Here is a 17467-nt window from a genome sequence, read left to right as displayed (position 1 = left end):
TGGGTCATGATCCCAGGGTCCTGGGGTGGAGCCCTGCATTGGGCACCCTGCTCGGCAGGGAGTCTGCTTGTCCCTCTCCTCCCCGATCATGCTCTCTCTCTCTCTCTTATAAATTCTTAAAAAAAAACCCAACTTACCGTATGGTTGACATATGGTAAGCCCTTGAAAATAGTTGTTGCTGTTATTTATTACAAATATTGGATATCATATAATTGAAGACGCCATGGATTGTAAGGCGCGTCTGGGTTTCAGAGCTGTTAAAAGGTGATAAAAGAAGTCTTAGACTTGATGAAATTTGGTTACAGTGATTAATTATAATATCCAGGTTACAGTTAGGATTTTAAGCTTGTTCTACCAGTGATAGTTTAAAACCTTTCGTGTAATACTTTTATACGATGTTTTTCTTGTCAGAGACACATGTCACGAACTCCTGGGACATGTTCCACTACTCGCGGATCCTAAGTTTGCTCAGTTTTCACAAGAAATAGGCCTGGCCTCTCTGGGAGCATCCGATGAAGATGTTCAGAAACTAGCCACCGTGAGTTCATTTTCAATTTAAAACATTGTCTTATTTATGTCTCTTTGTAAGGTAAAGCAAGCTTTAGAGTTATTGACAAGGAATTAGAAGGCAAATATTCTGGAGAGGGTGTGGTGACTTCACTGTTTCCCATGTTGTGTTCCTTTGAAGAAAAATGTGTTCTTAGCTTATTAACCATCAAAATATTTGTATTTTATCCTTATTGTTCAGAGATTGGCTACCTATTAAATTTTTTGAGGATTTTATTTATTAATTTGTCAGAGAGAGAGAGTGAGTGTGTATGCAGTCAGGGGGAGTGGCAGGCAGAGGGAGAAACAGACTCCCCGCTGAGCAGGGAGCCCAATTGGGGGTTCCATCCCAGGACCCTGGGATCATGAGCAGAGCTGAAGGCAGATGCTTAACTGACTGAGCCATGTAAGTGTCTCTAGATGGTGAAATTTAGGCTTGCAGGTCATAAGGTCTCTGTCATAACACTTAGTTCATGGGGCAAAAGCAGCCATGGACAACATGGAAATGAACGAGTGTGGCTGTGTTCCAATAAAACTTTATTTATTAGGGCCGGCAGTGGGCCAGATTTGGCTTGTGTGCTGAAATTCGTTGCCTCTTGTTCTAGTTCAGTGTTCATTTTCTAGAGACATCGGAAAAATAATAGATGCATTTATGGAAAAGCAGGGGTTGTGCTTGAGGTTATTTCTGATTAGTCAATCTGGATGTGGTCAGACATGATGTGAGTCAGCTATAAGAAGTTGAAGCTGAGCAATTACTGTTAGTACAAAACCAGAAGATTTGATAGCTCTCATGTTCTCAACAACAAACAGTATGAGAAGAGAAGTGTCCTGTTGGTGGCTTCCTTTAAGATGCTCAAAGCCAAGTCTAGCAAACTCATCATCCCTACCTTCACCCCATTTCAAAGAGCCCAGGGTGAGAAAGAGCCACTTCACCCAACTCATTTACGGGGGCTGGTCCATTTGCCTAAATGAACAAAGCTTCTAGAATCTTAAGTTGTGTGTATTTGACACAGATGTTCAATCATGGCATATTAGGCATGCAGGGAGAGTCTTCTCTCCCACCGAGAAATAAGTGTTCTCCTAGACTTCTTTCTTTCTTTTTTAATTTTTAAAGATTTTATTTATTTATATGAGAGAGAGAGCACGTACGAGTGAGGGGGAGATAAGGAGAAGCAGGCTTCCCGCTGAGCAGAGAGACCAAAGTGGGGCTTGATCCCAGGACCCTGAGATCATGAACTGAGCCAAAGTCAGCTTAACTAGTTGAGCTGCCTGGGCACCCCTGTTCTCCCAGATTTCTTAAGACACATAAGCCCTTTCAGTTTATCTTTTGCTTCCTAGTTTTTTCAGAGGTATAAGAAATGAGAAATATTTTTCTAATACAAGAGAAAGAGCAGTGCAAAAGCCATGCTGTTAGTGTCGGCGGCGTAGAGATGAATAGCTAGCAGGGTTAGTGGGGGCTCCGGGGAGCTCTGGAGAGCCTATAGCAGAAGGCCGGTCCTCAGTTCTCACTCACAGCTGCCAGACCAGAGCTCAGGCCTTTGTGTTGCCAGATCTCCACATTTTTGAGAGAGACTGGAAATCTAGATTTCTAAATGAATTTAAATGATTTTTAAATTTTGGCTCATAAAAAACATGATGAGCTGAGGAAAATATATTTGCAGACTGAATCAGGATCTTGACTTCCAATTTGCAACCTCTGCCCGAGGGATTGTGTCTCATGTATATTGGCTATCTATTACTGCATAACAAATAACTCTAAAACTTAGTGGCTGGAAATAGCGAACATTTATTATCTCATAGTTTCTGTGTTTGGAAATTTGAAAGCAACTTAGCTGAGTGGTTCTGGCTCAGGGACTCATCCAGTGGTTTCTGTCAAGATGTGGGCTGGTGGGGGGGGGGTGCCTGGGTGGCTTGGTCCGTTAAGCTTCTGCCTTTGGCTCAGATCATGATCCTAGGGTCCTGAGATCGAGCCCCATATCAGGCTCCTCGCTCAGCTCCAGCTCAGCAGGGAACCTCCTTCTTCCCGGCCTGCTGCTCCTCCTGCTTGTGCTTGCTTTCTCCTTCTCTCTGTCAAATAAAGAAATAAAAATCTTAAAAAAAAAAAAAAAAGATGTAAGCTGGGTCTGCAGCTGTCTGAAGATTTAGGAATCTTCTGCCAAGACAGTTCACTCATGTGGCCATTGGCAAATCATTTCCTCTAGAGCAAGTAATGAGGGGGTTGGGGGTGGGGAAGAGAAGAGAGAGATTGAGGGAAGGAAGTTGTAATGACTTTCTGTGATGTGACCACACGTTGTTCATGTCATCCATACTGTGCTCATGAGAAGGGACTCCCTCTAGCCCATATTCAAGGGAAGGGAAATTAGTCTCCACCTTTTGAAGAAAGGAGTGTCGGAGTATTTGTAGACATATTTTAAAACCAGCATACCGCTGAGTTCTGTTATTTCATTCTCAAACCTTGGCTCTGTCTTTAATCTCCACATTTTAAGAACCTTTTCTGTGCCTTAGAAATTTCCCTTGCAACTTTCTGATTTCAGTCTTTGACCCCCTACAGCTTGTACTGGTCATCAGGGATGCATATATTCCTTACTTATATGACTCTGAAGAGCCACCAACTGGGATTCAACTCTGCCAGGCTGTGTGTGTGTGTGTGTGTGTGTGTGTGTCCATCCGTCCAAAGAGAGGAGGAGAAGGAATAAGGTAGGACTTCATGGATGTGAATGTAGGCGGATCCTAGCAAGTGTATTCCTTTCGTAAAAGCAGTGACAAGAAAGTAGTTTTATTGGGCTTTATTTTTACATTCCATCAAATGATACTTAAGTCCATCATTTAAACTAACATTCACCAAGAACATAACATGAGTCTCACATCTGGGAAATCTATAGCCTGTATCTGTAAAACTAAGACTTTTCACAGGAGAGAAAGTTGGTGCAGAATCTTGAAAGATGACCAAGTCAGCCAAGTGGCAAAGGGGGAAAGGGGACTGGAGGGACAGTTTCAGCCAGAGTAAGGAATCTCTCTGGTTTGGGGGTCTGACGGTAAATTCCCACTCACCACTTTACAGGGCCATGCTGAAAACAAGGATTGCCTTTTGTATTAGTTTTCTATCCCTACCGTTAACAACTTATAGGTAACGTAAAACATCACAAATTTGTTATATTACAGTTTCATAAGCTTAGAAGTCTGAGCTACAAGTAAGGTGTGAGCAGGGCTGTGTTCCTCTCTGGAGGCCCCTCAGGGAGAATCGGTTTCTTTGCTTCTCTCAGCATCTAGAGGCCTGCATTCCTTGGCTCGTGGCCCTCTTCCTCTGTCTTCAAGCCTCCAGTGTTGCATCTCTCTGATCTTTCTTCCACTGTCACATCTTTCTTCACTGGCTAAAGTTGGGAAAGGTTTTTTGCTTTTAAGGACTTACATGGTTACATTGGACCCTCTTTGGATAATTCACAATTAGCTCCCCATTTTTTTTTTAAAAGATTTTTATTTATTTATTTGACAGATAGAGATCACAAGTAGGCAGAGAGGCAGGCAGAGAGAGAGAGGAGGAAGCAGGTTCCCCACGGAACAGAGAGCCCGATGTGGGGCTCGATCTCAGGACCCTGGGATCATGACCTGAGCCGAAAGCAGAGGCTTTAACCCACTGAGCCACCCAGGTGCCCCCAAGGTCTGTATTCTTAACTATATCTGGAAAGAGAGTATATTCTAGGGATGAAGGCAGGACATCTTTGGGGTGGGGGGGACATTATTCTTTGTTTCTATTCTTACGCTGGCAAGAAAGAACAAACACTTCTACCTTGAAACCTATTCTGCTAGGACGAGTACATTTGTAGTATGAATAAGTTTTCTTTTGGAACTTAAATTCCTTAGCATAATTCCAATACCATTAGCTGTGGATTGCCCTAGCTCAAACAGCCAAAAATCCTTCCATCTGTTAGAGATCATTAGGTCATTAATCATGTCTCTCTCTCTCTCTCTCAGTTTTTTCATTGCCTTCTTCCTGGAATATACCTGCATCTCTGAAAAACCAGTCAATGGTTAGTCTTTAAATGGCTAAAGAGCCCTAGATACCATGAGGTGGGAATAGGAAAAGGACAAAGAGGTAGTACTTGCATCAAGGAACACATGACCTTGTACACAAAAATATGGAAAACCCAGAGTCAGTGTCAGTTTTTTTCTTTTTATGATTTAGTTAACTAATTAATTAAGAGAGTGCAAGCAGGGGGAGGGGCAGAGGCAGAGGAAGAGAGAGAATCTCAAGCAGACTCTGAGTTGAGGGTGGAGCTCGGCATGGGGTTTGATTCTGTGACCCTGAGATCATGACCTGAGCCAAAATCCAGAGTCAGATGCCCAACCAACTGAGCCACACAGGCGCCCCCAGCTTTTATTAAGAGAGCTATGCAGAAGTGGATTTAAGGTGAATCTTACAAATGTGTTTGGGTTCTGAGTTCCCTGGTGGAGACTGGGATTCAGAATTGGGAGCAGGGGCCAGCAGACAGATTCATTTGTATGTAAGAAGTAACTGATGGGGCGCCTGGGTGGCTCAGTGGGTTGAGCCTCTGCCTTCGGCTTGGATCATGATCTCGGGGTCCTGGAATCGAGCCCTGCATGGGGCTCTCTGCTTGGCGGGGAGCCTGCTTCCCCTCTCTCTCTGCCTGCCTCTCTGCTTGGGATCTCCCTCTGTCAAATAAATAAAATCTTAAAAAAAAAAAAAAAGTAACTGGTGACAGGTTAAGGAGGATTAAGTGTCCCCCCAGGGAGCCAGCCTGCCTGGAATCTTGCAGTAGCTTTGACAGTTAAAACAAACAAGCAAACGAACAAACAAACAAACAGACCCAAGTGAGTATAAACTCGTAAAAGACCTTAACACAAAAGATTCTGAATCTATTCTAAACACAGGGGAGAGTTCAGGGGGCGCTCACCATGGTTTGGCCTGATCCACTGGTTCTTCTTTTGCCCGTATTGTCTGAGCGGTCCCCATCCCCACCCCCACCCCCACCCCCACCCCCACCCCCGGTGAGTTCCTGCCTCTCCCAAGCCTTGCAGTTCCGGTTCCTCTAGTTCCTTCTGGTTTTATAGACCGCCCGTTTACTTTGAAAAGTGGTTTGCAGGCCGAAGAGGCATTTGGAAAGCTTTATTCTGTGTGATGTGGGGAGTATGGAAGGGAAACTCACAGGGTGAGGAGGCTAGGGAGATTTTCCCTGAAACGCTACTAAAACTCCTCTTGAATTCTGAAACCACCTCCCGTCTCTCAGCGAAAAACAAAGTGAATGGAAAACCACGGGAAGGTGGTTTTGAAAGAAAACACAGATTCCAGCTAGACAATTGCAAAGTAAACCCTGAGATAAATAACCTATCCGATAACTATATGTTAATGACCCTCAAACCATATACTGTAGCTAAAAGTGCAGTTTAGTGACCCAAGTACAAAGACTTAGAGATCAAGGGCTAACTAAGGCCTTGCTGGGAAGTGTGGAAAGTCCAGTGGTCGGGGGATGGTGACGGTTGGCGGGCGAGGCCTCATAGCTGTCCAGATGAGAAATGGAGGTGTTACTAGCTGATTTCCTCAAAGTTGTTCCCATTAAGTTCCCTGAAGACGTACTGGAGTAAAATGAGAGATGAGATGTACCAAAGGAGAAAAATCCATAGAGAGGACAAATGGAAAACCACGGAAATCAGTATTTATGCAGCGCAATGAGACAGGCCGTATTATTCTTTTCCTCTAGGTGAGATTTATATTATTAATGACGCTGTTTAGGTAGTGCCTGCTTTTCCTTGTTGAGTGAATTTAAGTGCTTATAAAACAGAGTTACTCCTGTGAAGGCAGATGCTTGAGAACTTTCTGTGATGTGCTGTCAACAAGTCCATCCAAGGAAGAAAGCAATGTTCACTAGGACGGTTTGGCCCCACTACACTCTGTCTTGTCAGAGCCGCTTTTGGACTCTTGGGTTTGGTTTCAGAGGGACCAGGCTATTGCCTATCACTAGAGTGCTTCTTCTTGCTGTATTTCTGCATGATATTTATTTTGACATTTCCGTAATGCTCAGTGTTGAGAATGAAGCTATCTCTGCTGTTTCTGCGAGCATGGTTTCTATGCTCGGAGAGCCGTTTAAATGAAACTCTTCCGTATCTGAGGAAATTGCTGATGATGTTTAGTAAATGTATTTCAAATGCATTGTTATACCTGTAAATAATTTGCCCTCCGGTGGATAATGAATAAGGCCACTGGTTTTGGCAGCTGCACTCTTTTTATACTTGTCATAGCTGTCCAGGGTCTGCGTATGATAGATATGCAAAAATATTCCCAATAAGGGCTCCTTCGAGTGTGCTATGATTTTGAGGCAAGCCATTTCCCACCGTAGTGCTGGCTTAAGTGGATTTAATAGATTAGTGCCTTCTTTAAGGGGTGTAAACTTCTATGCCTTCAGGGGCCAGCTAGGTAGCAAACATGTGTGAAACAGCCTGATATACGATAATAAGGAGGATAGGAGCCTGTGGAGAACCGGAGAATACACATTACACCTAAAGGCCTTCAAATCCAAAAATTAAAAACAAAACAAAATGTTCTTCGGCTGCACACCATGTCTGCAGGGCGGAACAGAACCACAGGCTCTCAGTTGCCAGCCCTTGTATCTGAAGTTAGATTATACATTAAACCTACCATCCTTGAGGGACAAACCTGTGCTAGATTCATCTCTCTGTCAGAGCGGATGTTCTTAATTACTGTTTGCTGACGATTTTTCCCAAGAAAGGGTGACTGTTGCGGTGTTCACTGGAGATAAGTATTCCTTCTCTGTCAAGAGATGACTGGGTTTGAATTAAACTGTCAACAGTTACAAGCATGCTTGTCATGCGTGTGTGCGGAGCACGTGTCAAAGGTTTATTTAACTCATTAATGAGGGAAAAGCAGGATGATAAATTGGGGAGGGGCTGAGATCATGTTGTCCCCGAAAGAGAATTCTGGAAGAGGTGCAAAATGGTTTATATTCTACAGGGCAGCACCCCCCCACCCCCACCCCATAACCTTAAGGGTGTCTTTCCTACTGGGCAGAAAGCATTTGCATGTCTAGTAGACAAAAATAACTTGCCGTTTAGCATCTTTGCAAGTGAACATCTAGCTGCACAACATCTGGGCCCCAATGAGTCATAATCGGGAAGTCAGAAAAAGGTTATATTCCCTAGATCAATGCTGCTCAAACCATGATGTCTATAAAATAACCTATGGATCTTGCAAAAGGGCAGATTCTGATCAAGTAGGTCTGGAATGGGGCCTGAGATCTGGTATTTCTGACAAGATCCCACTTAATGTCAATGCTGCTAGTCCAAGAGAATCAGTTGACCTAGACAGGTGGGCCTGTTAGACAGTGCTTGAGTCTGTCTTTCAAAAGGCACAGGGTAATCTTCCAGTCCTATTTCCATATTTCAATACTTTTTCTATAAACTGCATAAATAGGGTATTGGCAGATAAATATTGTGTGGTAGGAGATGCGTTTCTTTAAGACATAGTATGGGCCTAAAGGTGGGCGCTTGCATCAGTTAGAGCCATGTCTTTGGTTCCATTTTGAGTGTCTGTGCTCACACTCTCCCGCTGCCTGCTCTGTGGCCATATGACTATTTTATTCAATTTTATGGGGATGCACAAACAGATAACTTGCTGATGAAGTAAATTTAGGAACCAGTTCTGGAAAAATATTGATTTCTCTTCTCTCCAAATGTTGGGCAAGGTGCAGGGGTGTTTCTCACTCAACAGTGCATCCCATCCTATGGTGCAGTCCATGCTACCATGCAGATGGCTTCAATTCTGTCTATTCATTTCTCACGTCATAAAGACATTCGAAACAGACAAAGCTGTGCATCATTTGTGGAGAAAGCAATCAGTATGAATACACCACAGATGTTTCCAAGCAAATTAAATTGGCCTCTGGCCTAGTTGGAATGTTCTCTCTACAGAGAGTTTTGGGTCATCCATTCAGTTCTGTCGACCCTGAAACATGTTTACCTTCACTTTTGATTGAAGGTTCCTGTCACTGGGTCTTGGAAAGCTGGTGAGCAAAGAGTCTTGGCCAAGGGTAATAAAAGAATCAGCGGTCTTTCCCAGAATGTGTTCCCAGAACATTAGTCTCAGGAAATGTTATTATGAGTTCGAGAAAAGAAGGGATCTATGGGTAAATATGTTTGGGAGACATTGAGTCAAACAAAGAAAACAGCTTTGTTTGTAGAGTGTAGGACTTTTCAGAGACTTTAATGTGGTAATGTGCAGGGTGAATCTCTACAGGTAATAAAAAAATTATTTCTCCAAACTTACCATGTTTCATCCATTTTAAGAGGTCATTGGTTATAAAATATACCCTTAATTTAATAGTTTTTTTCTTTTAAGGGGAAAATGGATTTAGTTAACAGTTTTTAACATTGTAAGATGAAGCTCCATTTTGGAAATGTTAAAATGTGAAAACAGTGAACTTGAGAATTAAGGAAATACATTATATGGTTGCAGACGTCTCTCTCTCTCTTTAAGATTTTATTTATCTATTTGACAGAGATCACAAGTAGGCAGAGAGGCAGGTGGGGGCAGCGGCGGGGGGGCGGGGGGGAGCGAGGAGCAGGCTTCCTGCTGAGCAGAGAGTCTGATGCGGGGCTTGATCCCAGGACCATGAGATCATGATCTGAGCCAAAGGCAGTGGCTTAACCCACTGAACCACCCAGCTGCCCCACAGAAATCTCTTTATGGAACGCACATTAGCATCCTAAGCTTTTAATATTCCAAGGATCAAAGTTTAGGAGATACAGGTCTAGAATGATTTTTGAAAGGGTAGAATTCATTGTGAACAGAGAACTGGTCACCAACTTAATTTTTTTTCCCCCAGAATAGGATTGTCAGGAAATTAATAATATAAGGTTCTGTTTGTACTTTATCAAAAGAAATAATTTATTTGTTCCAAGTAAAAGAGTTTGCATTGATTGGGGCTTTTGATGGTCATGAATCAAGTGTGTTTGAATTTCCAGTTACAACCAGGACTTTCTCATGCTGAGAGTGGTAATGAAATGTATAGTCGGTCTTAAACTAATAATCGACTGTAATTCATACTAGAAGTGCACTTGTAAAGGTAACCTTAGTTTATGAATTGCTAATTAATATTTTCCTACCTGCAGGAGGACATTAGCTTGTTTCCTGGTATCTAGTCTTTGACTACCTGGCTTGGAGGGGGAAACTTATGTATGCTTTTAAGAGACTTACGCCCAGTTCTAGTTGTTTCTGAAAATGGATGACATTAAAAATGACCATTTCAGTATCTCTACGGAAAGCTTGAAATAAGCCCCAGGCTTATTTCTTCCATGTAGAGTCTTTGAACTAGTTCAGCTGTTTGGATCATTTGATACAGAGCTGACAAAAAGCTGGAAGGAATGCACTTTTATACATTCTTAATTGAGATGTTTAGGCAGATGACCAGTGTGTGTGTTATTTCTTAGAGTAACTTCATTAAAAGCTAATAGTATCTATTCCAACTCATTACTTTCACTTCCATGTCTATGCAGATAGAAAAATTATAACACCTTGTAGGAACACTGTATTTCTTTGGCTGGCCCCATAAAACTTAACTTTCTGAGTGTTTTCCCTTGGTGTTCTTTTGCCTGGGCACGCTTCCTTCTGACTATAGCTCTCTTCTGGGAACTGGGCAAGTTATTTTCTCTCTCTGTGTATGTTATATATTCATCCTTGCCATTATGAGGGAGTTGCCATCTATTTATATTATGATGAGGACACCATTGTAATTTGGAATTAAAAAGTGAGCTCTAGGGATGCCTGGGTGGCTCAGTCATTAAGAGTCTGACTTCAGCTCAGGTCATGATCCCAGGGTTCTGGGGTTGAGCCCTGCATCGTGCTCCCTGCTCTATGGAAAGCCTGCTTCTCCTCTCCCACTCCCCCTGCCTGTGTTCCCTCTCACTGTCTCTTTCTCAAATAAATAAAATCTTTAAAAAAAAAACCTGTGAGCTCTACATTGCTCGCTATGGTTAAAAACAAATTGATTTGCAATCTAGAATAGTTGTATATTTTTGCAACTCAAATCTTTCATTTAAAACTGTATCCTAGGGGCTTCAGAGAGCCATTGCATAACTGCAGATGAGGGGGAAACAAGCCCAACAACCGACTTTAGATATTTGGAAATTCATACATATAGAGCTGCTTCGGTAGCAGTTCATTCTGTCTGTGGGCTGAGTTAGTGCGGAGCCCACTTAATTTTATCTGGGCAGGAGCACCGCAAGCCAGCAGCTGGAGTCGCTCAGCACTCGATGAAGCTGCTTTTGGGGTGTCTGATGGGCAGTGTGTGGTGTGGTATGATGTGATGGAAAGGGCCTGAACCCGAAGTTAGTCTCGCTGGGGCTGAGTGCCAGTTTTTGTTTTTTTTTTTTTCCTTTTTCCAGTTTTTTTGAGATGTGATTGACATAGAACATTGTGGAAGTTTAAGGTGTGTAGTGTGATGACTTGATATATTTCTATATCGCAATATGAGTGAGTAGTTAGCTGATGCCTGCATCATATCACATAATTACCATCTCTTTTTTGTTTTGATGTATTTGCTTAGCGACTTTCAAGTATGTAATTCAGTATTCTTAACTCTAACGTTCATGCTGAACATTAAGATCCCAGAACTTCTTTGTCTTCTATCTGGAGATTTGTACCCTTCGAGCAAGCCCTCTTCCTCTCCCTCATTCCTTAGTCCCTGGTAACCACCATTCTAGTCTCTGTTCCTATGAGTTTCGCTTTTTTATATTTCATATGTAAGTGAGATCTTACAGTTTTCGTCTTTCTCTGACTTATTTCACTTAGAATAATGCCTTCCAGGTCCATTCATGTTCTTGCAAATGGCGGAATTTTCTTCTTCTTCAGGGCTGAATCATGTTCCGTTGAATACCACGTCTCTGTGCATTTATCCATCGATGGACACTTACATTGTTTCTGTATCTTGGCTATTTTGAATAATGCTGCAGTAGTCATGGAGCATAGATATCTTTTTTACGTGTGCAGGGGCCATGCTAATCTTCTCTTTATTGTTCCAATTTTAGTACATGTGCTGCCGAAGTGAGCACTAGATATCTTTTTTAATAGCCTATTTTCATTCCTTTTGGATATGTATTCAGAAGTAGGACTGTTCAATCATATGGTAGCTCTGTTTTTTACTTTTTGAGGAAACTCCATACTACTTTCCAAAGCGGCTGAACAAATTTACATTCCTAACAGGGCAAAAGAGTCCTGTTGTCTTTACCTCCTTGCCAACATTTGTTATCTCTTGTCTTCTCCTTCTTCTTTTAATATTTTATTTATTTATTTGAGAGAGAGAGACAGATAGTGACAGAGATAGTGAGAGAGAGCACAAGCGGATGGGAGAGGGAGAAGACAGCTCCCCGCTGAGCAGGGAGCCCAATGTGGGACTCAATCCCAGCACCCTGGGATCATGACCTGAGCTGAAGGCAGACATTTAGCTGACTGAGCCATCCAGGCACTCCTATCTCTTGTCTTCTTGCTATGAGTACCAGCTTGGTTACTTCCCAAACTTGTATTCCAGGACAAATTACATCACCACTTTGCGCCTCCAATGTCTTCTTTAAAGTGGGGATATTGGGGCGCCTGGGTGGCTCAGTGGGTTGAAGCCTCTGCCTTCGGCTCAGGTCATGATCCCAAGGTCCTGTGTCCTGGGATGGAGCCCCACATCCGGCTCTCTGCTCAGCGGGGAGCCTGCTTCCTTTCCTTTCTCTCTGCCTGCCTCTTTGCCTGCTTGTGATCTCTGTCTGTCAAATAAATAAAATCTTAAAAAAAAAATAAAAAAATAAAGTAGGGATATTCTCCCACCACCTGAAACTGAATGAGAAGCAAATTAAATGAAATACTTCTGTGACGTATATGCCACATGGTTATCTACGTCATACTCAGATATGAGGGTACTTGATCCTACCTTTACCCAAGAAATCCTAACTGCACCAAAGGTTCTGTATTATTGACTTCCTAATTTTAGAGTCATTTTAAGGCCCTAAATCCTCCAGTTCTTCATCTATAGATAACTTCTTCCTGTGATTCAAAAACCCTGACATTGAACCCTTCTTTCTTTTCCTCCTCAAAGTAAGCTAGTATGCATTCATCAAGCACAGAAGATTTCTGCAGTCATTTTAATTTTCATAAAGATGTACAAAAGAGGGAGTTTTCTGGTTTAACTACAATGGAGTAGGCTCTCAAAGTCTTAGACTTGTATTAACAGAAATATCTGTGGTGTAATTCCATTTCTAGCAAAAGCAGAAAGAAGATGGTTGGGATTTTTTTTTTTTTTATGAGCTAGAATAGCAGAGGTAATATTATATCGAACTATAGGAATTTAATTACCCCATTCCACAAATGTAGTTTTCAAATAAAAGAGTCAAAAGGATTTTCGAAGCTATTCTTCTGAACTGTGATATAAAAACCCAGAACGCATTTAGTAGATGTAAAATGTATTACTGTACATTATGAGCCACCACAATGAATGGAAACACGACGTGAGACTGAACACATGGTGATTAAAAATCTCTTTGTTTCCTTCATAGAAATCTTGTAATTTGCTTAGAGTTTTATATGCTTGTCACTGTAAAGATGGGCATTTCTGGAGTATTTCTGATGAGTGGATTTCCTAGTGGGGAAAGTTTTCCCAGGGAAGGAAATGCTGTCATTTGAGGGTTTAAATCCGCAGTGGGTGTAAGTAAGAAATGCTAGAAGGGTGGAGGGGAATAAATCACCCATGGGGCTTCATCACTGTTTTCAGGGCCTGCCAGTCTGTCCTTTATAGTGTCCATAAACAATCATTCCCTCGGCGATGAAGGGAGGGCTGAGGCAGGGTGACTTGGGGACTCCTTTACGGAAAAGTCTTTACAAAAACTCTTTGTTTCTCGTCCTTCTGACAAAAGTGACATATATTCACTGTAGGAAAAAGAATGTTAAAAAATGGATAAGGAAGGGAGAGAGTCTACAGATCGTTTGTAATATCAGAGCAGCGATCACCGCTGTTAACATTGGGTATATAGTCTTCTGGTTTTTACGAAGTCGTTTTGCCACGCCAAATAAGAACTTAGGAAAGGGAGTTGTGCCTTCAGAAAAAGGAGCAACGAGGTGTTCCTCCATTTATCAAACACCTGTGCTGTCAGGAGAGACTGTATCTTTTACATCTCCAGAAGCAAGAATAAATTGGAAGTACTCTGGAAATATGGGGCTTATGACTTTTCACTCGGGTAAGTTGCAGAGTATTTCGGTAGACGTCCTCTGTCGCTAGTGAGCTTTGTTGGCTTTTCCTTTTTCTTTTATGTCGGAGAAAAAAATTAGCGGATTCGACTTTTTAACTAAAAATTGGTTTCCTTCCATATTTTTAAAAAAATGTTTTATTTATTTATTTATTTATTTGACACACAGAGAGAGATAGTGAGAGACAGAGCACAAGCAGGGGGAGTGGCAGGCAGGCAGGCAGGCAGAGGGAGAGGGAGAAACAGGCTCCCTGATGAGCGAGGAGCCTGATGTGGGGATCGATCCCAGGACCCTGGGATCATGACCTGAGCCAAAGGCAGACGCTTAAGTGACTGAGCCACCCAGGCACCCCTCCCTCCATATTTTAGTCTTCATTTTCTGACTCTGCATTAGGTTGTCCCTTTCAGTAATCATCTCTCCTATTATTCTTTTTGTGTAAGGTCATCCGTGTCCTTCCCCTTAGTGCTCGATCTCAGAGAAACATTCTGGTAGGGAGCACAAGGGAAAGCTGGAATAAAATAGAGGGAACCCCACCCCGTACAACACTATGTGTTTTCCTTGAGCCAGTGCACCTCAGGGACCTGCTAGCAAGGCTGTCCTGTGAGTGGGTAATTCAGGGTGCAAGCTTTAGGGTCAGATCACCTAGGTTCACATCCAGGCTCCGTCACTGGTTTGCTGGGCAACATTGGATGAATTAATTAAACTTTCTGTGCCCTCGTTTCTTCATCTTTTAAAGTGAGAATAGAAATACGATTGAGTCTTGCAGAGCTGTTGAGGACTAATGCGTTGCAAAGCTGCTTTAGCCCAGGGCCGGGTGTTCAATTCCTGCTAGCTAGCATATTCGACGTGACTGTACACTTAGATATCAAGGTGGCCATATCGGTAAGACTCAAGGGCAGGAAGGGCCCCCGTGTGACCTTGAGTAATTCTCTACCTTGCAACACCTCAGGTTTTCCCTTCTGAAATGCAGACTATGCAGTTTATATCACAAAGGGGTTTTAGATGGAGGTAGCCTGCCACTTTGCAACGTAAAGCATTTTAACCATAAATAATAACAGTAAGGCCTCCCCTAAAAGATGTCAGGCTTCTCCCTGGAGATGGAGGAGGCCTCCCCAGAGTTAATAGTGCACCTCCCCTGAGTGAACAACGAGAAGGGCTGGTTGCAGGCAGCAGCTTCGGAGAACAAATGAATAAATATTGTTGTGCCGGTGAAAGCACATGAAATATGAATTCCTGATTAAACTTTGCAAGCAGATTAGGAGTGATGCTGCTCATTGATACATGCTGCGCTCCCTTAATAACTAAAGAAAGCAATAAATTTGGGGTTTCACATCTTGGCTGCTCCTCCCGATGAGTTCAAGTTTCTGAGAATGCATGCCAGGTGTTTGCAGTTTGGCTGTTTTGGCTGTAAGACCATTGCATTAACATAAAAGTATGCACAGAAGCTATTGGAAGAGTTCCAAAAGATGTCGTTTGCTCTACTTTGGATGCATTTTGGATGTGTCTATGTTTGTACACAGGGGTCCTATGTTGGTGTCTAATTAGCAAGGTTTAAAGGTTCTCTGTGATAAAACATGGGGAGATACCTTAAAATGGCATACTTTAGAAAAATTTAAGTGTTCAGCGCTCCCAAAACCTTTTTTTGGGCTGTTCACCTTTTCCTCCCTCAACTCAAACGAAGAATACTTAGTTCCTCCAAGATAAAAGCCAAAGCTCTAATTGGTGAGAAAAGGGACATTGGATTCCACTTCTTTGCAAAGGTGTTTTAACCAAGGTGTGACCTTGATGTATCCCTACTAAACCTTTCTACAACTCTGAAAGAATCAATTGTGGCCCATTCATTTATTTATTCAGTAAACATTTACTGAACATCTATTATGTGTCAGGCAGTGGGGATTCTACCGGGAAGCAGGTAGACATGGTCCTGTTCCTTGGGGACTTAGAGTCTAGTGAGGGATACACACAGTGAACAGGAATTTAAATATAACTTGGTAAGCTCAAAGAGAAGGAAAGGAGGGCACTTACTCCAGGTTGGGGATGATTAGGGGTGGTTTCTGAGGGGAAGACTTTCTCAGCAGTCAGATAATTTTTTTATTTGCTGTTGTAAATGCTTATTGGTGGAAGAGATACTAGTACTTTAGGAAGCTTTTGCGTCTTAGTGGGTTGTCTGCATATCAGAAATCTCCTCTGATTGAGTTTCAGGAACCGTTGTCCTGTGATTAAGCCCACAGTTGCCTACCCGGAAGGTAATTTCTCTGTGGAGATGACTGTGTAGAATCAGAGCCCTGAGATGGGACGAGTCAGCCATGAAGACATCTCTGGTCTTCACTGCCTCAGAGCAGGGAAGCTTCATCTGAGTTACAGCTCTTGCATTGCTTGAGCATTGGACGTGTGTATCCATTTGAGTCTCACAATGAGAATTCAGGGTGGGTGGGACTCCTTTACCCCTGAACACAGTCCCTGGTGTCCACACAACTGGTGCTCAATTAAAATTTGGTGAGGAGAGGAATCCCCATTATATAGATGAATAAAGGGAGTTTCAGATAAGTGAAATGACTTGTCCAAGACCATGCAGTAAAATAGTGCCAGGGTCTGAGCTACGAGACTTTTCGAGTCCCCATCTAGTGCACCCAAACGTTTCTCAGGAGTTTAGGATGTCAGAGCAAGGTGTGACCAGGTGAGGCAGTGGAGACATGTGCTTGGTGTCCTGGAGGCAAGTTATTGTTACAGAAGCAGGATTCAGGCTAATGTGGGGTAGTGGGGATGGGAGTAGTATGGTGGGGGATGGGGCAGGGAGTGAGGGGGGGAAATATATAGATATATATAACCTGCCCTTTCATTAAATTTAAAAAGGGGTGTGCATTTACACATCAGAGGCTATCACACGAGCATCCGGATTCCTAGCTTCTCTTAAAAAGACCAGAGTCTTTAGGAGTCTGACTGCTTTTACCCAAAGAGACAACTGGCTAGAGCGGGCTTGCTGTTCTGTTAGGAAGGGTACATGATCCTGAATTGAGAAGTAAAAGTTCATCTTTGGTCACCTGCCCATCCCCCTACCTTTATGATTAGGGGAATCTACTGACCAGACGAAGGTGAAGGAACAGAGGGGTTGGTGCTCTGGGCACAATGTATTTTATGTCCTCGCCTAGTGGATTGTAGTCTCAGGTCTCCTGAGCCGGGCTATTAGCAGTACCATTTCCCCCTTGCAGGACTGAGAAGACATGGCTTCCTGTAATGACTAGTTATGACTGTTTGCTCTTCTCTGGCTCTCGACAGGCGTGTGCTGTGTTTCTTCTGTGATTCTGGGGCCACTGAGGATTTGAAGGCTCGTAGCCCAGTGCAAGCTGTGGAAGGATGGCACCAGGCAAGCTAGACAGCTTTCCTGGCATATGCCATGCCCGGCTCTTAAGAACATCAATTCTAGGGGCCTGCAGCGTTCCGTCACTGACAAGAGTGGGCAAACAGTGTGAAATTGTGGGCAAACGTCACTGATTTGGGGAGTAGGGCCCAACCGATTTCAATCCAGCTCTATCACCCCTCCTTGCCCAAGTCATTGAACCTAAGTGTTCGTTTCCCCAGCTGTAAAATGGCGGATTTAGCACTGGCAAATAGTAAGAATTCAAGATACGTTAGTTATTCATTTTATTTTCTCCATTTTATGGACAACCT

General features: G+C 42.8%; 1 protein-coding gene across 1 annotated transcript in view; it reads left to right on the top strand.

Moving 5' to 3' along the window:
* The window catches only part of TPH2 (tryptophan hydroxylase 2), a gene marked incomplete at both ends in the record, with an annotated part of 93645 nt that overhangs the window by 55314 nt on the left and 20864 nt on the right, over positions 1 to 17467 (top strand). The window contains one exon of the mRNA XM_080810210.1: positions 412 to 538. Within this exon, the coding sequence (XP_080666336.1) occupies positions 412 to 538 (127 nt within the window). The remainder of the gene's footprint in view (positions 1 to 411; positions 539 to 17467) is intronic.

This window comes from Martes martes (assembly GCF_963455335.1).
Source record: "Martes martes genome assembly, chromosome: 8".
Lineage (NCBI taxonomy): Eukaryota > Metazoa > Chordata > Mammalia > Carnivora > Mustelidae > Martes > Martes martes.
This window is presented reverse-complemented; position numbering and strand designations above follow the sequence as displayed.